A 12,992-nucleotide genomic window follows, 5' to 3' on the forward strand; every position below is an offset into this window, starting at 1 on the left:
CACATTGTGCAACAAAATAATGATTCTACGCATGATTAAATCATGTTGTTTTTACTAAAGCTGAAAATTATTTAGACTATTCTTATTAAAAACAATCCTGCTTACCTTTGAAGGTATAGAAAGGTCTGCTTTCATTGTTGAGCAAAAGCACATGTTGAACAGTTCCTTTAAATATTCTGAAATACTGAAAAAGGGGGCTTGTTGTTTTCTTTTGGGGCCTCACCTCTCTCTCTGTCAGTCTGAAGCCTGGCACTTTCACACACACACACACACACACACACACATCGTCGAGGGGCAATAAGCACACAGCAACAAAGCCATGTCCAAACCATAAGAGATAAAAAGAAAAAAGGCATGCAGGCAATAGAGAAAAAGGCAAACGGACAGACAGACAGACAGACAGACAAACACGGCGTACACTCAGGTGGCTGATGGTGATTTGGAAAAAGCAGTCAGCAGCCTGTGTGTATACTTTCTACTCTCTGTAGCAGCAAGCACCAAATAAAGTGCATACCGCTCGTTGGCTGAAACAAACCTGCGATGTGATTTTGAACGATCAATGATTTGCAAAGAAACACACACTAGCCAAAGTTAATTCACACATCAACTGAGGAGTGGTGCTCTTTGAACAAAAACGTTGCCCACAAGTGCCAAAAATAATCGCCCTTTGGCTTTTGAAAAGAAAACCATCGCCTGAGGCAAAACATTCAGTTTCAATAAAAACAAACATGAGTAGATCTGTTTCCTTTCTCTCCTTCTCAGTGGCAGAGTATTCAAACAGCCAACATCTATAAAACCAGGTAGGTGATCTGACATCAGCAATGAGCTCAGTATTTCGAGAACTTGAATTAGTTCAGGGATAAAACAGCTTGTGGAACAATAGAGGATGTGAGTGCAGTGAAAGTGGAGGGTTCATCTTACCCATTGGCTCCTCTGTGTCATCAGTTTCTATCAGTCTGGAGGAGAGAGAGAAAGAGAGAGAGAGACAAATGAGGTCACTATCTCACGTACTGGAGCGATGAAAGAATGACTCGTCAATCTCAACCGCGGCTTGCAAGCTAGGCAGAAAAATAAATCCAAATATGTTAAGTAAAACCACTGTAAGAGTTATAAACAGAACCATTGGCTAGTGTGCAGAAAAAGACTTACTGTGCGTCCTTTAATATGCACGTAACAACATCTATTCATGCTGCTCCTCCAGTCCCATATTGGCAATGATATAACAGCACTGCCTGTGCAGCGTCTGAAGATGTCCATTCAGCTCTAAGTAATGGGCGTTAAATATGGATGGGGACAGCAGCTGCCTGTGGGGTAGCAACGATGATGTAACAGGAGGAGGGGAGAGCTTTACACACAAAGAGGAACCACGGTGGACATCTGGGAGGGATCAGAGGTCACTGAAGAGGGGAGACTGCCCCAGGCTGATCTGATCTGAGGGTTTGGGATTGTTCTGCAACGGCTGAATTAAGTCAGACCCTCTTCTGACCAGCTTTGTACTGTGCTGCACTGTGCTGTGCTGTGGTCCATTTAAACTGCAGCATTGTCAGTCAGTAAAAGCTGGAGTAGGGATGTTACTAGCAACTAATTTCCCTGTCGATTAAACAGAAATTCATATTCAGACTAGCCAACTAGTCTAAAGGAAACAAAACAGTCAACATTGAGCACAATTTATTTAACACAACATTAGCATTGTCCAATACTACCAGTTCAACATTCTACAATACTGGAATTGACAGCTAGTTTAAATGCCTCTGATGTGTGGCACTTTGCGACATGCATCACTCGGTTGATAAAGGATGTCAAATTGGTTTGCAGAGTGTCTAAAATGAGCAGTGCTAGCACCACCGGCCTTCAGTACTTCCTGCAGGTCAACGTCTACACGTCTGTGCTGAACGTGGTTACGCATTGTTCCGATTGAGTCATTTTATTTATTTATATTCTCACTTGCCCTACTCTGTTATATTGGATCTGACTCTGTACTGTCTAACCTTTTCTTAGATGGGTGTCACTTTGAGTCAAAGAACTTTAACAAGTCATTTTTACAGCAGTATATGATTATGAGTAATTGTGGGCATGGGTTTTGCTACCACGGAAAGATTTGTCAGTTCTGGTCTGGCTCGCCTCAGTAAAGCTTTGTGAAATAGTGGGAAATCTTAATATGCCAGGGAAAGTAAGAAGAGTTTGAATATGGGATCATTTCATGGGAAGCAACTAGAGATCACAAATTGATGTAGGTATAACAATAATTAAAAAGATAAACACATGCAAAGGACTGCATGTGAGTCAATTATCAACACTTACCGTAAACCTCCTCACTCTTCCTCTTTTTAATTATGTCACACTGACAGGATCAAGTTACAGTACAAAAAGGATATAATCATGACTGTGTCGTGTTTCAAAGATTTAACTTCAATGTCTCTAATTTGTGCGCTTAACTTCGGGGAAAGCTCCGTTTTCACATTTCACGTACTTGAACTCTGTAATGGTTCAGCCATGTAAACAATAATTAGCTCAAATCCTGTTCAGTCGTTCTCTTCTTTCCTTTTATAATCCCCTGGCCTTACAATAATTTACCAGTAGCACAATTAGTGGTGTTTATTACACATGGTTAATAACATCCTGAACACCAAACCCAAAATACTAGAATAAAGGAGGATTCATTTGGATGTTTAGGGAATGCTTTACAACTCAAACTCATAAACAGAATCTTCTAGGGCTTGCAGATGTTCACTAATTGGAAGAGAGGTAGGTTGATCCCTGGCTGCTGCAGTCTGCATATTGAAGTATACTTGGGGGTAAAAAACTGAACCTCTACTTGCTGTGTATGAGTGAATGTGATTGTAAAAAAATAGTGGTGACATTACTCTTTAATGTATGTAAAAGGGTCAATGTTACAAAGTGCTGAGTGGTTATAAGGCTTGAGAAGAACCATTTAAGTTTGATAACTTTCTTTCTTTTTTTTTTCCTTGACTACATTATACTTCAACATATTTCTTGATGGATGGAGCCTAACTGTGGTACTAACAGTGATTTTTGAGTGACAGCTAATTCTAAGTGTCAAAATGAAGCGTCTGAAGAATGTCGCCCTTCAACTGTTAGAAGGGAAGCATTCTTGTCTGTCACTGATAAACCTGTTGACAGACAGTTCTCATTATCTCTGGAACAGCTGAGTTCCAGTATCCTCCTTGTTGCTATTTCTGTCGCAGACACACACACAAAAACATGTCGGATTTGAAGGATCAGTGAGTATTCTTCAGACTCATTCAAGTACATCAGAAATTGAGACATTCTCTATGAATATACAACTCAGAAAACAATCTCTACCGATGCTTTAAAATAAAGAAAGGTGACATGAATGACAATGCAAGAGCAGAGAATTCCAATTATTCCCTCGAATTTAATGGGGGAAAACAACTTTCCCTGGCAGGTTATTGACCAATAACAACTGCTTCTACCTTAAATGCTTTGCACGTTTCATAAGCATACCTGCAGAAAATAGACTTCACAATTAACCTTGACACGTAGCAAACCTCAAAACAGAACTGCCAAGATTATAGCCACCATGAAAGACAAGCATGTGGACAAACACATCAACTTGCCAATCTGTGTTTAAGCTCTCTGTAATTAAAAAAAAAAAAAAAGTAAGCCATAACTTTTCTGTGACTTTACTCTGGGTTTTACTAAATATTCTCTCTGCTTGTGGTAAGCCCAGGCTGCGAGAAAACTACTCCCTTCTCATTAAAATTTAATTTAGCGAGATTATCACATAAAACACTTGATTCACTAAGATTTGCTGAAGAATGCAATGCTGCATGTACTGTTTTCAGCACGTACTGTCTATTACAACATAACACATGCCCTTTCCCAATCTTATTTGGCCATCTTGCAGCTATCTAGATGCCTTGCTTCATTAAGTGCAGGGCATGAAAACTTGGCAGAGTGCAATAATCCTACCTCTCCCCCTGTGGGCCAACTCTGACTTTATCTGTACACCGTCCATCTCAGCTCTTCTCTCTCTCTCTCTCTCTCTCTTTCCCTCAGGCTGTTTTTTCAAGAACAGACAAGTTTGGCTATGTGCACACGGCATAATCCTCTGCTTGATTACAGCTCACAACATCTCCAGACACACGACTGGTCGTGTTTTACTCCATTTATGTACAACTCTCTGAGGAACGCTGCTGACAGCAAATTAGATAAATCCAAAATGTTCTTTGACAACTCCTGGTTTGTTATTGTCCCATTCCGTTATACATGCTAGCTCCTCCATGTTGCTTTAAAACAAACCAAAAACAAGCTGGTTTCATGTCATTAGTGTAGAACATAACATGATAAAGCAAATGAGCCAGTCCTCTTTGCTTTGTACACATGGCCAATTTTGGAAATGTAGGCAGTCGTGTTTACTTCAAACTGGAGATAGCGCTCAGTGTTCTGCAAATGTGCCGACTTGTTGCCTCCTCTCCCCTCATTAAGAGTCAGTGAGCCCTTTTACAGTAATCTAATAGCTGTTTCTACAGTCTACTAGCTGAACTGCAAATGTTCACTAAATCAAAGAATGCCTCAGAAAGGAGCCACTGTACTGGATAAAATCTAATCAGAGGTGATCTGAACATTTAGCTACAAGTCTAAGCAGATTTCCTTGAAGGTCGGGAGAACATTTAAACTGAATGACTACACAGTCACAGCACTCTACTTTGAGTCAAAAATGAGACACACATGAATATCTGACAAACAATCAGGGTTTTTAGTGACCTATTTCTGAGATGTTGTCAGAGTCCCTACACCTTGGTAGCTTTGTGTTTCACGTCTCTGGCCTAGTTTATGTAACATAAGCAACAACGCAAGGACTGGTATAAACAAACAGGCAACAAACGCATACTTTGCCTTTTACTCTTGATAATTCAAGATGTTCCTGTATCTTTTTCTATCTGAATATCAACACTTTAGAACTGGAGGGTAACATAGCTAGCGCTGACAAACATAATCTCCGTTATTGTTACAGGTTAATTTCACATTCTACTTTACCAATAACTAGTTGATTTTCATGTTTAAGGTTAATAAGTTACTGCATCAAATTAATTCATTAACTGGAATAATTATAGAATTGTTCTGACACAGATACTGGTATCAATATAAACCAATACTTTTGCAGCATATGGCATGATGTGTAAGCCAGTCAATGCATTGATAGAATACCATAAATAATAAGCCCCCCAAACAATCTACTTGTTTCAGGTACTGTATCTGGTCATTAACAAACAATATTATTCTTAGGCTATGTTGAAGGAGCAATGGTAATGTAATGTAAGTAACCTGAATATGTATCTGGAAAATAATGCAATGGGAACATCTCTGCTGTATCTGAGACAACATTATTACTTAGAAGCAGAACATCTCACCTGAATTGCGAGGAAGTCTTGATAGATGTGACAACTTCTGTCTCTCTGTGGTGAGTCTCCACTTTTTCCTGCTCCGGCTCATCTTCAGTGTGGTCCACTGGTTCTACTGCTTTATTCCTGAGGCCCCTCCTGGTGTAAGATTTCTCTGATCCATTATCGTCGTATTTATCGATTTTATCCTTCTCCTTTTTTTCGGAAGATACCGTTTCGGCAGTGTCGTCAATTTTCCTGTCCCTGCGGACATATTTGGAGGTAAATTCGTCTGTGTTTCCATAGCGCTCGGCAAGCTCCCGCTTCCTTTCTGCCTTATAGCGAGCGATTCGCTCAGCTTTTGTCTCTAGAGCCGAGCTCTGCAAAGTGTCAATTCCATCCATTTTGGAGTTTGAATGCAGGTAAGAAGATTCAGAGTTGCTACTTCGATTGTCCTAATCCAGATTTGTAGATCTCCCTTGACAGTAATGTCTCACTCCATCCAAGTAATCCCAGTTCTGTACACAATAAAAGAAAGTCTATATTAGTGTTTTATAAATGTGAAGTAAAATTTCACACAGCATGCTCTGGAAAACTGTAAATCTCAATATACATTTTCAGCTTTCAATCCAAACTGGCTCTGCTGTAGAGCTCCAAGCCAAGCCCTGCCCTGCCCTGGCTAACACCATCACCCCCCTGTGAGAATGATGTCAGCCAGCTCTGCTCAGAGACCGCCGACCACCGCAGAGAGACTCTCATATAACCTCGACTTCATCGGCTTACTTGGAGCCAGTTGGAAAGAGGGAGGAGAGAGAGAGGGAGAGAGTGAGAATCACACATCAAATAACATCTTCATCCAATTTTAGGCCTTACATAACTGAGGCTCTGAGCCTGGAATAATCACCTCTTCAACATTATCCCACCTCATAATGAGTCAGTATTTACTACAAACACAATGATTGCCCTCAAGTGTGAATGTGTTAGCCCTGTGATGGACTTGGCAACCTATCCAAGTTTACACAGCCTCTCCAGCAATGCACGCTGGGACAGACTGGAGCTTTATGTGTCCCTGAGAATGATTATCTGTTTAATATTGACTTTCCACCTCTACCACGAGAAAGATTTGAAATATTTTATAACTGTTCTGCTTTTGGATGTCTTATGAGTTAATTGTAGTGACTTTGATTTGAGCTCATTTGGTTCCATTAAGTATTCACAGAGCAGAAAACCACACATGGCTCTGATGCAGAGGTTTGAAAAAACTGCCCTCACTTATGTGCATCACCAGCTGACAAACTGAGTAAACATTGTGTGCACGCTTTCTGATTGCTCCACTCCATGGAAAAAAAAAAAGGGGCTTTTCCACTGACATTTCCCACAACGCCAATGTGCTTTCGATACTTTGGAGCTTCTGTCAAGGATATCATAGGAGTTAAAAATGGACAAAAACTGAGGTACTATACTTTTTTTTAATTTTTAGGGGGGGGGTTGTCAAAGTAGCCCCATGGTATGCCTCAAATTGCAAGACTTGGGATAACTTAGTGCCCAGGTTACATCTGGACAGTCTCAGTACAATTGTAACGTTAAGAAGAATGAGGAAAAAGTGAAAAATATAGGTCAAGAGGTAGAAAAAAAATGTGTGCATAGGGTGAAATAAATGAGCTGACTCCAAGAACCTTTTCCTGTAATGATGTCAAGCTTGAACAAATGTCTAGTGCACCACAACTGACCCCTGAAAACCTGCAGGGCTTTAAAACCAGCCCAGAATCAGGACCTCCTTGAATAAATATGGCTCTGAAATCGTACACAGGAAATCCATGTGTATGTCGGGGGATATAAGTGTGTTTGTGTGTCTCACCTTGACCTCCCCTATCCCCCCTCCACCTGACATAATAGCACTTGGCTAAACAGTGCCTCCCTTGTGGCAATATAAATGTAGTCTGACCATAAACTGTAACTCTGCTGGATGATTACACGTTGTCTGCTCCTTATTATAAACCTGGGGATGTCCAAGACACAGTCACTCTGGAAAACTTGTGCTCTAAAAACAATAAAAACCACCATATGTTTGTTGCATTAGCAAATCAGCACCAATTGCTTCAATTAAAGCGACAAGTACCCTGTCAGAGAGATATTAAACTGGATCATATATTCAAGACAGATATATCCGGAGTAAAGTCGTTTTAATGGATAATATGAAAACCAAATGTTCCATGAAGGTGCAGGAATAATCAACTGGTAGCGGTAAAATGTCCTACTACCGAGACTTTTCTTATTAAGCTGTAAAACCTTACGGAGCAATAAAGCTCAGTCAGGAAAAAGGTGTTACATGGGGTTGTATCACATTTCCAGTCACACTTTGAGCATTTAAAGATTGTTTTCTAAAGGTATTGTGAAAATCCATATAACAAAGAATTAGCCTGCCAACCCTGTAAAAATGGACGTGTTTCTCAAAACAAAAAGGTCATACACAGCAAGCATACAGGGCTGCCTGTAGCAAATGTTACTCAGTAGAAAAGTAGAGCTTTTTAAGCAAATGTATCATGGAAATCTAGCAAACAACCTTGTGATGCTAGTGGAGGTGTAGCTCTGTTTCAAGCATCAAAGTTTCTGAAATAATTATTTATCATTAACAGTTATATACAAGTGATTAAAAAAATGAAAGCACTTTCATGTTAGAAATCAGGGTTTCACTGATGCTGGTAAGGAATGACCACAAGACAAGCTGCAGCTAATGTGAGCTTAGCTTGTGTTGAAAGCGCATTCCTTCTGTGTACTGAGCTAATTATCATATCCATACTGCTGTTGTTAAGCTCCAGGGGTAAGTAACATAAAGTTTTGGTACTTTTTTTTTGTTGTTGATTGCACTGGGATCAAAGGGGTATCCGGTATTGGTCATGTCTGGGCATCAGAGTTGGCACTGCTTGAAAAAGATATCTGAACATCTCTGCACCGAAGGGGACTCAAAACCCAGTGAATTACCTTATGAAGGCAAAACCAATCCTGAGTTCAGATGTTGATTTCAGCACTGTGCACGTACTTACATAATTCACCTAGGTCACTACCTATAAAAGGAGTGCTAAACAGTACACTAAAGCTCCAGTCCATGGAGACCCAGAACATCAAGCATGCTTTGTTTGGAAGCTGGTTGTGTTATTTTAAGGGACTGAACATACAAAAGTGTGAGTCATGTGTTAAAAATCATGGCTCCTATCAGCAAACGTGACCTAACCCAAGAATACTTGTTTTGGTAGTTTTTTGCTGTTGTTTTTTTTTTTTTTTTAAACTTCCAAAACATCCAAAAGGTGTCTATACCTATATTTGGTTATTGTAAACAAGCCAAGTGAGCAAGACAAAAACACTTAAAACATGCTAATGCTGATTCTGTACATGATAATATAAAGCGGAAAAAAATTATACTTTTTCATTTGCATTACATTGAAGTGAATAGTAGATTTAGTTTTATCCGACTGTCCTAAAGAGACTAATTGAGGCCTTATCTCAGAGGACAGTGCGTCTGCCTCTCTAACAATGCAGTCAAACCTGTCTAACTTGCTAATTCGTATGCTAATTCATACATGCAATATTATCTCTGCTCCTCTCGGCCATGTAAACAAACAGCGTCCTCTCTTTTTTTCCACGCACTAGGCTGTTCTCTGACCTTGTTTTGCCTACTGGGGCTTGTTACTGGCAATGAGAGGAAGATCTGTCTCAACAAAGGCCAAGTGTGTCACTTCCTGACCCTGCCCCGTATCCTCCTTCATAAAAGCTCGATTAATGAGGAAATGTTACTCAAAAGGACTGGCAAATGTTCAACAGCCTCTCTCTTAAGGGACAGGATGTGTAAAATACTGAGGAAACTTTGAATGGGTTCAACAGCCAGACATCCCCTTCGCACTCCAACCCGTACCAGATTTAGTGTCCCATCTGGTGGTCCCATCTTTAAATGTTTACTTCTCTGCGACGGCCTTCAATAGTTAGAGACAGTTACTTCAGATTACATAATAATTGCTGTTAACCTCATGGCAGATGCAATGTTTATCAAATGCAGAAGTTGCAACAGCGACAAGCTGACTTGTAGCCCACCAATCTGTTTATTTATTCAAATGTCCACACAGGAGGACAGAGTAGGAATGCAGGCTACACCCTGCTCATAAACAGTACGCCGTCTAAATATTCAGGAGCTTTGTGATTAGGAACAGAAGAAATGGTTGAATTAGCACAAGGATAACCTGGTCACTTCGATGACCCAGGTTCATAATGTGAATGCAGGCTCTGTGTTGCCAACATTAATATTGCAGTGTGCTTTTTAGCTTGACCACTAAATATTTCTATTGACTTAAGACATCACAACACCAATGGAACGTATAAAGTAAGACACCCAAAGTCAAATTTGTAAACTAGAGCAGTGTGAGAGCATATATTATGCACTCCTAAAAAATATCTAGATAATCTGAAAATATTTAGATAACTTCAGGAGGGCTGCTCCAGAAAGATAGTCTCCTGACCTGGCTGTTCACATACAGTATGCATCTCACAGTGAGAGACTATCCCTATCAGATGGGAGGCTCAAGGTGAATCCTCTGCAGAATATCCTGCTTCGTTCTCACATCAGCTCACCCAGACTTGCTGTAAAAAAAATACCAGGGTCTGGCAGGAGAACTCCGGCTGAAGTCCGAATGAAACATTTGGTTGCTTGCGTTCACACGTCTGTACTAACCTTATAACTTCAACTTAACTCTGTGGAGGTTTGCTTCTGAACCTACAATTATTTGACAGTTATTAGGTTTCAAATTTACACATCTGCAGAGTTCAAATAGACAGCTATCAGAATGTATATGCTCAAAACCAACACTTTACAACAGTCTTCCACTGTAAACCGTCAGGAATCCTTATAAAAGTAACCACAAGCATCAGAGACTATAAAGACACTGAGTGTCAGAGCTTTACAAAAAGAGAGGAGGCTGTTAAAGATGCAGCCAGCTCCTGACCGAGGAAAGAGGGTGGGGAGTGGAAACTTCAGGTGCCAGGCATGGTTAAGCGAGACAGTGGACAAAAAAATAGACTGCTGGTCTATTTTTTTTTTTTTAATACTATGGGGAATTTCAGTTTTAGAAACTATTAAGAAGCAAAACAAAAGAATGAAGGTACTTAAGTCCCAAGGTAGGAACATTTCACAGCAAAGGAAACCTGACAAACTTCCTAAAGTTTTGTGTCCTTGCTTTGAGGTTTGGTCCAGTAATCTGTTAACCATCATCATCACATCAGTGTAAAAAGGCTACAAATAACCTTTCATCTAAGGCTTAATAATACATGCAATCTTCTTTTCTGTTTGATGTGCATTCAGAAATAAAGACATCATGACAGCTGCTGAGTGGTAACCAAAACTGTGGCAGAATTGGCAGGCTATGTGTGCTATGTGTGTCTGCATTACTGCAACCAAGTCATGTGACCAACCATTGAAAGCAGATAGGCCTAAGTACAGGTCACCAGTCCCTAATCCAATAACTCCATCTTCCACATGCTGTACATACAGCTGCTAACCGATCTATTCAACCAAACACATGCATCAGAAAATACTGCCAGGGAGGGGGCGGGTTGAGAGAGTGTCACATTTTATTTAAAGCCATGTTAATACTGCAATCAACCACATACTGAGCGCCAAATGTGTTTCTCATTAAAAAGCAATCTCTCTGCTTTTAAGGCGGTTTAAGTACCCCTCCTCTGTCCAACCTCTGGCAGAAGTTTTAATTGTAATTGTTGAGGAACACAACACTTTGTCGTGTTGAAACGGGCCTCTGCTAATAGAGATCTTCAAAGGCTGAAACTGACAGGAGGGGTGTGTTTGTTTAACACACACACAAAAAATTAAGTCACATGACTCAACTCTTCCCTGGCTGTGAGCTACAAGAAAAATAGGAAAAGGGGGAGAAGGAATGAAGGGACAGAGGGAGAAAAGCAGAGGAAGGACTGGAGGAAGAAGAGGGCTGATCAGGATCAAAAGAGCTGAAGAGGGGAGGGTACAAGAGAACGAGGAGAGCTGCATAGGTCAAGAGAGCAGAGGAAAAGAGGAAAAAAGATGGAAAGGGCTGAGGAGAGAATGGGCTTTTTGTGGGGGTGGATATGATGGCTTTGTGGGGCATGTGTCTCCAGGGTGCCAAGGGGCCCCAGTCTGGTGGTATGGGGGATAAGATCTGCAGAAGAGGAGGATGGGGAAACAACCTAATCCATCCCTCCCCTCTCCCTGCTCTGTCTCACAAAGAAACAAACCCCCTTCAAATCCCTTTTACCAGAAGTCCTGCTGACTGCAGCCAGTCACCCGAGAGACAGTTGACATAACAGCCCCCTGGGTACTCATGCCTGAACTCTGCTCCAAGTAACTGACACTGTAAAAACTGTACGGACCTGCTCGAGGCGGGGCAACCATTGTTACACGGCAGACAGAGTATGCTGCTTAGCCTCTTAGAAATCTGTTTTAAAGAAGGGAAACAGCACGTGTCTTTCAAACTCTATAAGGTTTCACACAGAGATCTGTGTATTTTTCTATTTTTTTTTTCTCTTTGTCCTGTCCTTGCTGCTTTCAACTTTCAAAAGAGCCATTAAATGTGACGCATGGGAAGCCAAACAATCAAATACAAGCAAAGACACGCAACTGAGGGACCACAACAGAAAAACACACTGGATCCTCCATCCAGGCTGCAATCATAGAAGCTGCAGATTGGAGTGGGAAGGGTTGGGGTTATGGAGCTTTATCTAGCAAGGGGACTTGCACACAAACACACTGCTACACTGGATTCACCTACACTTTGTTGGACAGATGTACTGTAGGAGCTATATTTAAAGCTACAAACTTTCAAACCATCTTCTACCCTTTGCTGCACACTGGCATATGGAAACAGTGCAGTGTACTGTTGTTTTTATTAGCTTGTTTTTCCCTTATTCCATGAGTACTTCCAGGATTTCTTTCAACAGTTCCTGCTGGCATTTTTTTTTTAAGTCATGTGCAAAAAATTGCACAGCCGTGCAAACAATATACATTTAAGAATTGCCAGCAAGGAGGAAACAAGATAAATCCTCGCCATTTTAAAGTACCAAATCAAGTGGCTGGAAAAATAAGAAAATTACTCGAGCTCACCTCATTTCTCAGTCAAATTTGTACCAGGTGAATATTTATACCACTCATTATACAAGAAAAATACATGTGCATATTTTCATGTTATTTTTCTCAATAACCAACAGAGTTACTGGAGTCAGAGCCGTCTCTCCATTTAATGCGATTTTATCACTTGTCATGAACTTCTCAACATGGACCTCAGCCACATAGTGGTCATCTGAGCATACACACAAGACTGAGCAGAGAAATAGGATGACATGAGTGGATAGGGGGGTCAGTGGGTGGAATGTCTCATCCGAAGGATCCTGCTTCTGGGGTTTCTCTCTCTATCTCTCTCTCTGGTGTCCACTGCGCAGAGCAGAGTAGACACCATCTGGCCAGCTGGAATTCTACTGAGCAGGGGGTGGAGGAGTTAAGGGGGTGTCCTGTCTTGTAGGGGGATGGGTTATCGCTGATAGATGGAGAATTAACAGTAGTGGTATTAACCAACTCAGCCAACTCAACTCTTGAGT

General features: G+C 40.9%; 1 protein-coding gene across 1 annotated transcript in view; it reads right to left on the reverse strand.

Moving 5' to 3' along the window:
* Positions 1-12,992, reverse strand: part of svild (supervillin d) — a 40,478-nt gene that overhangs the window by 23,247 nt on the left and 4,239 nt on the right. Inside the window, exons 2-3 of the mRNA XM_065949668.1 lie at positions 5,397-5,884; positions 922-956 (exon numbers count right to left, since the gene is read on the reverse strand). Coding sequence (XP_065805740.1) covers positions 922-956; positions 5,397-5,770 — 409 coding nt within the window. The 5' untranslated portion in view covers positions 5,771-5,884. The remainder of the gene's footprint in view (positions 1-921; positions 957-5,396; positions 5,885-12,992) is intronic.

The sequence above is a fragment of the Labrus bergylta genome, chromosome 21 (assembly GCF_963930695.1).
Source record: "Labrus bergylta chromosome 21, fLabBer1.1, whole genome shotgun sequence".
NCBI classification, from domain to species: domain Eukaryota; kingdom Metazoa; phylum Chordata; class Actinopteri; order Labriformes; family Labridae; genus Labrus; species Labrus bergylta.